This window comes from Kogia breviceps, chromosome 13 (assembly GCF_026419965.1).
Source record: "Kogia breviceps isolate mKogBre1 chromosome 13, mKogBre1 haplotype 1, whole genome shotgun sequence".
In the NCBI taxonomy this organism is placed as follows: Eukaryota; Metazoa; Chordata; class Mammalia; order Artiodactyla; family Physeteridae; genus Kogia; species Kogia breviceps.
Genome location: NC_081322.1, coordinates 19,484,600 through 19,498,313, shown reverse-complemented (window position 1 = coordinate 19,498,313; position 13,714 = coordinate 19,484,600). Strand labels below are relative to the sequence as shown.

The 13,714-nt window shown below is 38.5% G+C and overlaps 1 protein-coding gene across 2 annotated transcripts in view; it reads left to right on the top strand.

The window, feature by feature from the left end:
- Positions 1-13,714, top strand: part of CEP162 (centrosomal protein 162) — an 87,344-nt gene that overhangs the window by 58,350 nt on the left and 15,280 nt on the right. For both annotated transcript variants that reach the window (XM_067011408.1, XM_067011409.1), the window contains exons 19-24: positions 414-540; positions 1,768-1,931; positions 2,987-3,091; positions 7,141-7,353; positions 8,472-9,121; positions 12,217-12,358. In XM_067011408.1, coding sequence (XP_066867509.1) covers positions 414-540; positions 1,768-1,931; positions 2,987-3,091; positions 7,141-7,353; positions 8,472-9,121; positions 12,217-12,358 — 1,401 coding nt within the window. The remainder of the gene's footprint in view (positions 1-413; positions 541-1,767; positions 1,932-2,986; positions 3,092-7,140; positions 7,354-8,471; positions 9,122-12,216; positions 12,359-13,714) is intronic.

The following is a 13,714-nucleotide window of genomic DNA, read 5'->3' as shown; positions in this document are numbered from 1 at the left end:
CATGGGAAGGACTGTGGGCTTCCCCCAAGAGGAGTGGGAGCCGCCAGAGAGCTTCAGACAGAAGACTGATATTAACTGACTCTTGAAGACAGTTCCTCTGGCTGCTGTGGGGAGAAAAGACTGTAGGTGCTGAGAGTGGAGGAGGCAGACTGGTTAGGAGGGTATTGGAGTAACCCAGGAGAAGTGAGAACGGCAGAGTGGAAGGGCTTGGAAGCTGTGCTGAGTTAGGTGATTAGAACTGATTCTAGTAGGCTCTGGGGAGCTTGTGATCGTTTGGAGGGGAATGGTGATAAGATCAAGCTAAAATTTAGAAAAATAATTAACAGTGTTTATGATCACCTGGGTGAAAGAGACTCTACCACAATTTATTGTGGTTGGAAATCATTTGCTTTTGTATTTTTATGAATATCAAGAAAGAAAAAAACAGTTTATTGGAAGACATCAAAAGACTGAAGCAAGACAAACAGGCTCTTGAAGTAGACTTGGAAAAAATGAAGAAAGAGAGAGACCAAGCCAAAGACCAGATTGCTTATGCCACAGGTAAAAGTCTGAGCTGAAACGGTTTACCTTTATACTCCTAACTGTTCTAACCTTGAATTAAGTAATAGCAGTTGGATAGTATAATTAAAGTGCTATTTGTTGAAGTGTATTGTAATTTTAGAAACTTTAAAAAATTAGTTAATAGGTATGTGCATTTGATTGGTTTTAGCAGCAATAATTGAGAGACCAAAGAAAGTCACATTGTTTTGAATTCATGGCATTGTAAGCTTAGTTATTTACAGTCATCCCAGCTAAACTGTGACTTTCCAGGGCACGGTCTCCCTTTTTATCCCTGGGTCTGCAACATAAGCTCTCAAGTATTTACCAAATGAACAAATGTTTGTAGAAACTATGTTTGTAGAAACACAAGGAAGCATATGGTATACCCCACCAGGGAAAACAAAGGAGAGTAAGATAAGAACGCAGAAGGAAAGTAAGATAAGAAAGTTTAATATTAAAAAAATTAGAAATAAACATGAGGGTGCTAATAAGGGTTTCAGAGAGGAATGGCATTTGAGGGTCCTGACAGATGGAGAGATTCAGGAGTAAACGAATGGAAGGGGCCGCTCAAGAGTGTTTCATGAGCGTGTTTTTAGATACACCTGTGGATTGCGGCTTAGGATGGCAGAACACAGGGCTAGAAAGGTTGATCAGAGAACCCCTTGTTTGCCAAAGTAAGGATCTTTCCTCTGTGATATTATGATCTTCAGTGTAAGATGTGTGTAGTAAAATCCACTTACCTGTTTGTAAGAAATTGACTTTCTTCATCTGTAAAATAGAATAACAACAATAGTTCCCATCATATGTTTGTTGTATTAAATAAAGTCTTACATGGGAAGAACTCTCTAATGTTTGCCATTGTTACTTTTTAATATAATTATAGAAATTCTTCATTTTTATTATCTTCTGAATCCAACATTTATCTTCATAGAAAAGACTTTACTTTTATAATGAAAGTCAGTGGGAAAACAAGTGATTTATCAAAAATTTCTATATGCCCACTTTGCTACAAGTTTGAGGATTTGGACTCTGAACACAGTCTTCATCCTTCTTTACTAATACACTAAACTAGACACAGCCTTGCATACATCACTTGTTTTTGGCCTCTTATTTTTTTCTTAATGCTTTCATTAGAGAGACATTAGTTTTCATTAAAATCTTTCAATGTAGTTTATTTCCATATTTTGAAAACTTACAATGGAGTTATTATATTACTTTATCTTATAGGTGAAAAATTATATGAAATAAAAATTTTAGAAGAAACACATAAACAAGAAATAAGTCACCTGCAAAAAAGATTACAGTGGTACGCCGAAAATCAGGAACTTCTGGATAAAGATGCAATTCGGCTTAAAGAAGCAAATGAAGAAATTGAGAAGCTGAAACTTGAGGTAGTATTTCAGAATGTATTTCTATAGATGAACCCTATTATCTTCAACACTCCTTCATAGCTTTGTGTCATCAAATCAATATACTCGAAATTCTGTTCATTAAAATGGCCGGTTTGACTTTGGTTTGTGTTTATTTGTGTAGTCTATTTTAGATTAGCCTGAGAATACAGTCAGCCGTCTGTATCCACAAGTTCCCTATCCAGCAGATTCAACCAACTGTGGATTGAAAATATTTGGAAGAAAAACAGAGTTTCAAAAAGCAGAACTTGAATTTGCTGTTCACTGGCAGCTATTTTCATTGCATTTACATTGTTTTAGGTATTATAAGTAATCTAGAGATGATTTAAAGTATATGGGAGTTATAGGCAAATACTACACCATTTTATACAAGGGACTTGAGCATCCCTGGGGCTTTGGCATGCCCGGATCTTAGTATCTGAAGAGGTCTGGGAACTGGTGCCCCACGGTTACCAAGGGGCAACTGTAAATCCAAGCTCCTTAGCACAGCCTGTGAGGTCCTCATGTGGCCTGAACCCTGCCTGTCTCTCCAGCCCCATTCTTACTGCACTCCCCGGTCACTGTCCTCCCGACCACACAGGCCTCCCTCTGGTTCTTGAACATGCCGAGCTCGTTCCACTTGTTGCTTTGGCTTAGAGTGTGCTCTGACCTAGCTTCTTCCTGTGTCTCACTCCTTGTTCAAGTCTCAGCTCCGATTTCTACTCCCCAGAAAGATCTTCCTGACCTCTTAATCTAATGTAGTTACCAGTCTCGCCTCCCCTGACTCTTTCTTCTCATTCCTTGAGTTTATTTTTTTCATAGTACTTGTCACTCTCTGAAGTTATTTAATTTACTTAATGATTTTGTTTATTAGCTTTTCAACTGTCTCCTTCCTAATAAGCACCATGAAAGCAGGGACCTGGCTTGTCTTGTTTGCTCTCCATATCTCCAGCACAGTGCCCTATCTGGGATCTAATGAGTGAATTAATGAACTGCCATTATGCTTCCCTCTTGGTGTTTTAAATATGCTTCTTAACATGGTCTTTCCTTATTGGTAGGTTGAGAAACTGAAAGCTGAATCTGGAAATCCATCCATCCAGCAGAAGATACGTTTAAAAGAAAAAGCAACTGATGCCAAAAGAATTCAGGATCTAGAGCGACAAGTACGTGTTCAGGGTAAATTTTCATTAAGATATTTTATATACAGAGCATTTTTGTTTTCTCTTTTTATAATTTTATTTATTTATTTATTTTTGGCTGTGTTGGGTTTTCGTTTCTGTGCATGGGCTTTCTCTAGTTGCGGCAAGCGGGGGCTACTCTTCATCGCCGTGTGCTGTCTTCTCATTGTCGTGGCTTCTCTTGTTGCGGAGCACAGGCTCTAGACGCGCGGGCTCAGTAGTTGTGCCTCACGGGCTTAGTTGCTTCGCAGCATGTGACATCTTCCCAGACCAGGGCTCGAACCCGTGTCCCCTGCATTGGCAGGCAGATTCTCAACCACTGCGCCACCAGGGAAGCCCCTGTTTTCTCTTTTGTTTCAGGAGTTCCTACAAGATGTAGTCAACCTGGAAATTTTTGGTTTTATTCATTTTAATATAGAACTGCCTCTGCTTTAAACTTTTAATACAGTATTGAAAGTAACAATAAAACACAGTAAACAACATCATTTTATGTACTCTGTGGCTTTTTGCATAAAGAATTTTTAAGAGTAATGTGTCTCGGGCTTCCCTGGTGGCGCAGTGGTTGAGAGTCCGCCTGCCGATGCAGGGGACACAGGTTCATGCCCCGGTCCGGGAAGATCCCACATGCCGCGGAGCGGCTGGGCCCGTGAGCCATGGCTGCTGAGCCTGCGCGTCCGGAGCCTGTGCTCCACAACGGGAGAGGCCACAACAGTTGAGAGGCCCGCGTACCACAAAAAAAAAAAAAAAAAAAAAAAAGAGTAATGTGTCTCATTAGGTGGTAGACCTATTAATGAAAGGTTATTTGCATCCCAGCTCTATTCGACATCCAGGAAGAAGGAAACAGAACTTTGCCACTCTGGGTGTAGAGCTAGGATTCCTTCTCCTGAGGAAGGATAGGTGAGAGAGGAGGGAAGGGAAGGAGACCCTCCAGTTGGGAACACGTTAGTAGCGCTAGGGAAGTCCAGCAGAACACCCTGGAAACCGAACATCCCCTCCCAGAGAGCTGGCCATAATTTTGAGCTCTGGCTTATTGTTTAGGCTTAGAAATACTCATTTCAAGGTCATTGTGGCTGGAAGACTTTTTTCAAAACCCGTATAGTAACACTTACTAGGATAAAGATTTTTTTTCATTGAAATAGTTGTTTTGTAGGCTGGAATATTAATTGTACCTTATGTTTTTAAAGCCTTCTATAACGTAGTATTTGTGTTCATAACTAAATATTAAAACAAAATTAGAATTTCCAGTCCTGTTCATAAGAGAACATGATTCTGTACTCAAGTCATGACCCTTAGACGTACAGCTATTATTCCATCACAAACCTGAAACTGTGAAGTCATCACTGGGCTGCATATTATCCCAGTTTTATGAGAAGAAGGAAAACTAAGCAAAAAATTAACTTTGTTACTTTACAGGACCTGTTATATTAAAAGGTATGATTTGGTAGTTTGGTTTAGTGGCCAGGAAAGGAACAGGACTGAAATGGTTTGAAGAGCGAGAAATATGCTGAAATAACTATAGTCTTGGTCGCTTGGAGTTTTTTTTTTTTTTCCTCCAGTGTCTAAGACTTAGATTAGCCTATGTAGAAGAAGCTATCCAGAATTGTGAGAGAGGAAAGACCAAAGGAACCACTTCTCCACTAGATGATTTTATTTATTTTATTTATTTTTTGCGGTACCCGGGCCTCTCGACTGTTGCAGCCTCTCCCGTGGAGCGCAGGCTCAGCGGCCATGGCTCACGGGCCCAGCCGCTCCACGGCATGTGGGATCTTCCCGGACCCGGGGCACGAACCCGTGTCCCCTGCATCAGCAGGCGGACTCCCAACCACTGCGCCACCAGGGAAGCCCCTAGATGATTTTATTTTAAGAGAATAATGTAGAACTGAACGTATGAGAGTAAAAAATAAAGCATGCTTAAAAACAAGATTTGAAATGGTGATCCATATGGATCAGAAATATAACGTTTTATCAAAGTAACATCCCTCTTTTACTAACACTTTCATTAAAAATTTATTGGTTTACTGTCTTAGATTATATCTTTCTAAAATATTGTTAATATTTTGTATAGTTTGCTCACATTTCAGATCTTACTCTGTTCCCTTGAACAGAACATTTCTATCCTAATGATTTTAAATCTTAATACATATTTTATAATCAAGGTATATCACAATATATTCAGAATCAGTTTGAGCCATATCCTGAAATAGATTAATTGTAGAATGAAACATCTTTTTTTCTAAATAGCACATAAGTAATAGTGGGGCTAATTTATATGCATGTTATGGTGAAAATTTCTGATTATGTGTGTTCATTCATGCTTTTATTTAATGGAATATTCCATAGTTTAATTTCCAGTGAGATTTAAAAAACAACAACAACAAGAGCCACACTGGTATCAGAGACCAAAGAATAAATTAAAAAGCAAAATGAAAGAAGATAGAAATAAAATTAATTTTCTACCAAAAATGTAGTATACTTTGCAAACTATCAAAGTCAGATTGAAAATATTGTTTAGAATTTTAAATTAATGTTAATTGTAAATATGTTAAAACAAATTCATTTTTAAAAATCTAGTCTCTTTTTAATATACATGGTGTGTGTGTGTGTTATATATATGTATATATATATATATATATATATATATATATATATATATACACACATACCTTTATATGCTTATATCTAATCTAGATTTTTAATACCAGGGGAAGCAAAATGAAAAATTTTGCAGATGAAATGATCCATTTTTGTATCTGGATCTATCCCACTTTATGGTATATCTGTGAATGTGCAAGCAGTCTTCAGGAATGGAAATGTTTGTTGTTAACTTTGCAAACGATGTGACCCTTAAGTACCTACTAGGAACAATATTCAGTCTATAAACATGATTTTGAGCAACCCATCTTGCCTTTGGAAGGGTAGTTTTGGGGACCAGGTCATATATAATAAAAACCATTATCAGGCCCTCACCACATGCTGGGCACTCAGCTGAGCACTTCACCAAGATAAATGTCATCTGATCCTTACTTAAATATATGAACACCATGAAATCAGTATTGTTACCTCCCCATTTTACCAACGAGGCGACAGAGATACATAGATTGAGGAGTTGACACGGGTCACAAAGCCGCTAACACACTCTTAACTTCAGACACGCTCTAACCTCTGCACTAGACCACCTCTTAGGTGCTATTTTATTTATTTTATTTCATGCTCAGGGGTTAGAAGACTGTTCAACGAAGTTTTAGTCTCTTAATCTATGTTTTTCAAAGGTATCTTAACATAATACCTTTAACAAAAGCAGGTATACACACATGTGTATATAATATCAAGCTCTAATTTCTGTGGCCCCAAGTACAGTTTTTCCTTACAGAAAGATTGTGTAGTATGTTATTGTTTAAATAGACTAAATGAAAAGTTGTTTTTATGAGGACTTCATTAAATGTCATCTAATCTTCTTTGCTTCCTGATTGAAAGAAGTCATTTTAAAGTAGATTAAACTTTATTTGGAGAAGGGCTGGGGTAGATTAAACTTTATTTGGAGAAGGGCTGGGGTAGGGGGGAGATTGTTGCAGGCAGGGGCAGGCGCTTAGGAAGCTGTATGTTTATTACAAAAACTTTGCACATTCATGTGCTTATAAGTAATTTTTCAATCAGTAGACAGTATAAACACTTATCTGGGGCGGGGGGTGGTCTGTGGAAAAAAGGGAGGGGGAAAGAGCTTTGTCCTCACAAAGATTGGTTGTTAGTAGTATAATAGGAAGACCCAAGATCTATTTCAAATAAACATGAGGATTTCTGTAAATTAACCAGTATTAGATTAGACATTATACTATAGTGTGTTTTAATCAGATAATCTGGGATATAAAATTTGAAATTAATTTGTGCTGCTGTGCATTTGATTCAGTCTTGAGATGTGATATGAACATCTTTGAAACCTAAACGTGACTGATAGAACATAATCTAAATTTTTACATTAAGCTGCTTAATTTTATTATATTTGTGACCTTAACATGCATACAAAAATATTTTAATAGGTTAAGGAAATGGAAGGAATTCTAAAGAGACGATATCCCAATTCTTTGCCTGCTTTAATATTGGCTGCAGCGGCAGCTGGTGATACAGTGGATAGAAGTACAGTGGAGTTTATGGAAAAAAGGATAAAAAAACTAGAAGCTGATCTGGAGGGCAAAGATGAAGAAGCCAAGAAAAGCCTTCGGACCATGGAACAGCAGTTTCAGAAAATGAAGGTAAGTGCCGGGTAGCCATGGCGATGGGGCTCAGAGGTGTACCATGGGGGCTGGGGGCTTCTTAGAATGAGACCGAAGAGTGTGTCTTTGGAGGGCCGAGACCAAATAGAGGAATGAATTCCAGCCCCCTCCCTTTTAATCTATCTAAATGTACCTTTTTCCAGTCTGTATCCCACCCCCCTCTCCTGCCCCTGCTCACTTCCAGCCACTTCCTCCTTTCATTTCTGATTTCCAGTGCACACCAAGCATTTCAGTTGCCTTTGCATGTGCTCTTCCTACTTCCAAAATACCCCTGCTTCCACTTATCCCCAAATTTACACACATCCCTCAAAGCTGAACTTGAATGTGCTCCCTCTGTGCCATCTTTCCTTCCATCCTTCCCTCAGGCCTCCAGACACACCTGGGTGCCCCTCTGCACCATGTTCATAGGCCCATTATCGCAGTTATCATAGGACATTGAAATTTGCCATGTCACTCTCCTCACCGGGCTGTGAACTGTTTGAAGGCAGGAACTGAGTTTATCTCTAGGATCTGGCACACTGCCTGGCATGCAGTTGTAGCGCAGTAAATACATTCAGTGATTGAATGAACAAAGCTCTTTCATGCCTCCCTCCACAGAGTAGACTATTAGGTTATTTTGTTAATAATAATAAAGCTCCAATATGCAAATTCTAAGCTGACTGATTACTCCTATGAGATTTCTAAATTGATGTTAAGAAGGTTGAAAATGTGCTATTTCTTACAGATATCAGTAACCCCAACTGCTTTCCCTATTTATCCTCAGAGAATATATAGTGTGTCAGTTTGCATAGAGAAGGGTACACAATAATAGGTTTGCTTGTGAGGTTAAAATAAGTTTTGGTGTATAAAAACCTCTAATGTTATGAAGCAACATATAATTAGGAAGTTACATAACATATATTGAGAATATGTAGTGGTATGCCCTTCAAAGATAGGACTTCAACACATTTGATTGACTCAAGGAACATGGGCTTGGAGGCATCAGAATGTATGTTGAGTCCCCGAATGAAGGAAAAGGCAGGACCTGGGAGAGGACAGGGCTTCGGTAACTAATGAAATGTTTAGCAGCAGTTTGTCACATGGACTTTTTCCTACAGATTCAGTATGAGCAGAGACTGGATGGGCAGCAGCAGCTACTTGCCTGCACATTGAAGGAGGCGTCCCAGAACCAACATGACAACTCCTCCAGAGTTAAAGCACTGGAGAAGGAACTGAGTGACGCCAAGGAAGCCCATCGAATCACTGTAAGAAATCTTGAGGCTGAAATAGATGTTCTTAAACATCAGAATGCTGAATTGGAGCTCAAGAAAAATGATAAGGATGATAAAGATTTCCAGTCTATAGAATTCCAGGTGGAACAGGCTCATTCTAAAGCTAAACTGGTCAGACTCAACGAGGAGCTAGCCGCAAAGGGGAGAGAGATACAGGACCTTTCAAAAACTGTGGAGAGGCTTCAGAAGGAGAGGAGAAAGATGCTCTCTAATCAGCACAATAAGGCTAGGGAGGAAATGACTGCCAAAAGGGTGAAGAAAGATGTTCTGCACCCGGGTAAAAGAAATGCTAACTCCTCTGGAACGCTGGAGGGCAAGCTTTACCAACCACATACTTTTACTGATTCCGATATTTCAGAGGTTGTACAAGAAAACTGCAGATTGAAAAATGAACTGGAGAGATTAACTGTGGAGAGGAATGAGCTGAAGATGAAATCTGAAGTAGCAGTGAACCAATTTGAAAACTCCATGAAAAGGTAAAACTGTGGCTTCATCAGTATATGGAGACATAAAAAGATAAAAATTAAAAAATCATAGATGTATTTCCCTTGGATAATTAGCTTGACCCTGAACTAAATTCATTACCAAATTTTAAAAACCTGTATTACATTGCTAAGCACAGATCTGTTTCAGAGTTGGATCTTCTACCTATTAGAAGCTCAGATTCTAATGAACTTGAATCTTCATGTCAACCCAGTTCTTGGGCCGAGCAGTCTTACCTTTCTGCACGTATCCAAATGGTGTTGATAAGCTGACCCACTGGGCCTTCCTGCAAATGAATATCATCATTTATGGTTGCTGTAGGCAGATAGCTATCAGAAAACAGCTCTTGGTGAAACTAGTTGACATTCTAAGAGGAAAAGGTCCTCTTCCAAAATAACTCTTCAAATTAGTCTTGTGATTACATCTCTTCATGCCTTGAAGAACTTCTATACTCATCCCTTTGCTTCTCAGAATCTCCAAGTACCATCTCCTGTCTCTTTCCTGAGCCTTCTTACATGCTCAGATCTTTTTCGCCCGATCAAACCAAGTTCTGGTCCTCTGCCTTTCAGTACCAGTTTCCCACACGTAGCCCCTCCTTTTTCCTCCTGACTTCCTCTAAGAGTGGCTCTCATCCTCACACTCTTTTGAACCTGGTCTCTCAAGAATAGCCTTTCTCAATCAGTGGAGTTTTCTCCATCCTCATCTTCTGTGATATTGTTGACTACACTGCCTTTTCTGAAAGGGTTTCCTCCTTAACCTCCATGACTTGGCACTCTGACTAAAGCTCCTTTTCTGCTCCTTTTGACAGACTCCTGGCCTCCTTTTTCCTCTCCCTCCTCAAAAATCTGACTTTCTACCAAAGTTCAGGTTTTGGCTTTTTGTCTGTTCTCTGCTTTTTCTCCCTTGCTAGACTCATCTGTTCTCTATGGCTGCTATAAACCACGACTCCTAGATTTACTTTTCAAGGCTTGTTCTCTTCCCTCAGCTCAGATATTAAATCTAAAAATGTGTTGGATTATTCCCTTGGAATCAGTAGTATCGCAGATTTTCTCTCTTTTTTTAACCCATAAACTAGCTCCGCCTCCCAACTTCCCCATCTCTGTCTATGACCATATTTTCAGTTGCCAGGCCCAGCTTTTACCACCTTTATTCCTTGGGTTGACAGTCTATGAGGTACTTCCTTATAAGTATTCATTTTGCTTTCTTCCTTTTTATAGTGTGGTCTACTTGGTTTACTAGACAGTTTTCCCACCCCACTCTCCCTGATTTCAGTTTCTGTCTCCCCCAGTCATCTTGCTTAAAAACCATTAATATTCTTTAAGTACTCCTGTATCTGAGTCACTCTGTTCTCCAGTGACTCCCAACTTCCTAAAGTATCAAGACTGAATTTCTCTACCTGGCATCTTTAGTCCCATCACCATTCTGATCCTCTGCCATCAGAGTAGTGTTACTTGTCAAATTTCTTTCCTGCCTTTTGCTCACTCATGTCTCATTTTCTAGGAAAAATATTACCTAGAACTTCTTAGAAATTTCCTGCTCCCATCTCCAAGTATCACTTACGTACCAAGAAAGCACTAATTATACACCACCTTATATAGCTCCTTGAGAACTGACGTATGATTATACTTCTTTTGCAACCTGTAGGCAATCATAGGTTTGAGTATGAGGTTTAAAATAAGGTTTGGGGTGTACAGAACATGTGTAGTTTAATGTTTGTGAAGCAACATATTAATTATGAAGTTCTATAACATATTGAGAATATGTAACATCATGCCCTTCAGAGATTAGGATTTCAGTATCTTTGACTGACTTAAGGAACCCAGAGTTAGAAGCATCAGCATATGTAATGAGTGCCTGAGTGAAGGAAGAGGTAGGACCTGGGAGAGTGCAGGGCTTCTACCAGAGAATGAGGATAGGAAGCACCTAACAAATGCTTATTGACTGATTAGCAGCCACATCTAATTGAGCCATCATGGCAGTCATACTGCTTTCAAATTGAAACCTTGTTTCTTTAGTCCTGAATATGAGTAGTAATTAAGCTATTTGGAAAGAATCATATTCTTTCCTAGAAATAATTTAAAATTCAGGTTCTCCTATAAATTTTCCTATACATAATTTATAATTTTTTAGTATTCTTCATCTGTTTTTCAGACAGCTCTGGGCCTGAGAAGTGAAACGTAATGTTTCCTAGGCCCAGATTTAGGCTGCTTTTTACTACAGTTCAGTTATATCATGGGTGCTTCAGATTTTTATGCTTTTCAGAGGGTCCTAATCACACTGTTTCCATGAAGAAATGTAGTCAAGTAAGCAACTGATATGTTTGTAGTTTGGGAATTACCATATTAATAATTATCAACAGTGATTTACTAAATATCTGCTTTCAGTAAAACTGTCATTTTTTAATAATTTTTCCATTAAGGGGAAATGTTTATAACAAATGTATCAGCTTTCTAGTATAACTTTACCATTTACTGAACTGCCTCTGAATGCATAAATTTTGTCATAGAGACAAACGAGTAGTCTCAGGTTCAGACTACCCTATGTCCTAAGAATTACCGTAAAGATCATTTTATTCTTGCAACCAGCAGCCAGCCCTGGAATCATATGCATGGACCAAAAACTGGTGAGTGTTGCCTAGAAACAAAACATTGGAGAGTCTAAATAATTGGGGCAAGAAATCTGAGTTTATCTTAAAAGATAAAATGACAAGCTCTTTGCCTTAAATCCATACAGAACATTTAGAACCTTTGTATCTCTCAGAAAGTGCCCCAGGCTGGGGCATGTCCAGCTCTGCTGGGCTCAAACTCCAGCTCTGCAACTTACTGATCTGGGACCCTAGATACATCACTCTTTCCTACACTCAAGTTTGCCTTTATAAAATTGAGTAAATAAGAGCAAGCTCATGGAGTGGTTGTAAGAACTCATAGGCAGTAATGTATAAAGCACCAAGCACAGTACAGTAGATATTGGTGCCTTCTCTCCCTTTGCTTCTTTAATTTCCAGGCTTCTTACACTATTTTTGTGCTGACTCTGAATTAGAGGTTGAAGAGCCACTTTTATGTGTGGTGTTCTTTCATTTGCTCTAAAGGTTCAAGGAAGAAACTGCAGCACACATCACATCCCTCAAAGCATCTCATGAGAGGGAAGTAGAGAAACTCCTTTGCCAAAACGCAGTCGAAAATTCTTCTTCCAAAGTAGCCGAACTAAATCGTAAAATAGCAACTCAAGAGGTAGGTGACTTTAATAAACTTTGAGTGTAATGCAGTTTTTTTTTTTTTTCAAGACTGTTGACAGTATTTGGAAATATTTTAACTTCACTTCTTGAGGTTGGTGATAGGAATGGGAAATTATTGTCACTTTCTTTTTTTTTAATAGAAGATAACACTCTTACCATATTTGTGTTTAACTATTCTACTTTACAGTTATACCTTTAAGTAAGTGTTTTTGCAATTTTGTCCCTACATTTCTCAAATATATCTTCCTGTAAGTAGGCTGTAATAGATGGTTGAGGGATACATCCAATGTGATGGGGACCTTGTACTTATACCCGAATGCTGAACCACCTCCTTCCACCCCAAGTCCCAGCTGCCAAGTCACTCTTCTTTCCCCATTACCTGTTGTTCATTAAATAATATTTTGTGGTCATTCAGGCGCTGGGGATAAAATAATGCTACAGCCATTATGAAGCATAGTCTTCTGAGAATTTTGACAGGGCATGGCGACAGCTCATCTGCATTTCCTCAAGTGTGTCTTCCTTCTTGCATAGTATGTTTGTCAACTTGGAATATTTATGAGTATCTACTGTGTGGCCCATCTTCTGTGGTTTTTGCAAGTTGAAACAACAGCATTAAAATAGAATTTGCAACTTACTTTCAAATGGTGTATCCAAGAAAAACAGAAAAGAAAGCAAATATGGCAAAATGTTAGCAGTTGGTAATTCAAATTGAAGAATATATGAATGTTTAGTGTGTTCTTCATCTTTCTGTAGGTTTTAATACTAAACTGAAGGGAAAAAACTTCAAGAAATAATTATCTCATGATTACCTCTCCCACCCATAATTATTTAATAGGATTTTAATTAAAAACAAGTCTGTCAGTTGGGGAAGTTTGAGTATGGACAAGACAGGAGATATTATGAAATTACTGCAAATTTTCTTAGGTGTAAAAATGTTGTTGTGGATTTGTAAGAAAATGCGTGTTGAAATATTTGGTGTATCTAAGGGTGAGATGTAATGAGGTCTGTAATTTAATTTCAGATAGCTCAGAAATAAAGAACTTTGACTGTTTTAATACTTCACTGAAAAAGATTTAAAGTGCTTTTTTGAAGTAACCATTATACAGCCTTGCAGAGAGCTTCTCTAGCTTTCTTCCCCTCAAAGGAGTGGGGTGTCAGTGGGCAGCAAACATTATATCAAGTGATTATATGATAAGGAGAGGTCTGGGAGGGATGGGGAAAGTAGTGTCATTAGGCCATAGTGCCATAAGTATCAATATGTTATTTTCCCAGAGTTCTAAGTGTAATATTTTAAATTGGGAGTTAAATGAAGTCAGCATAGTCCAATTGTAGAAACAGTAAAAGTAAATCA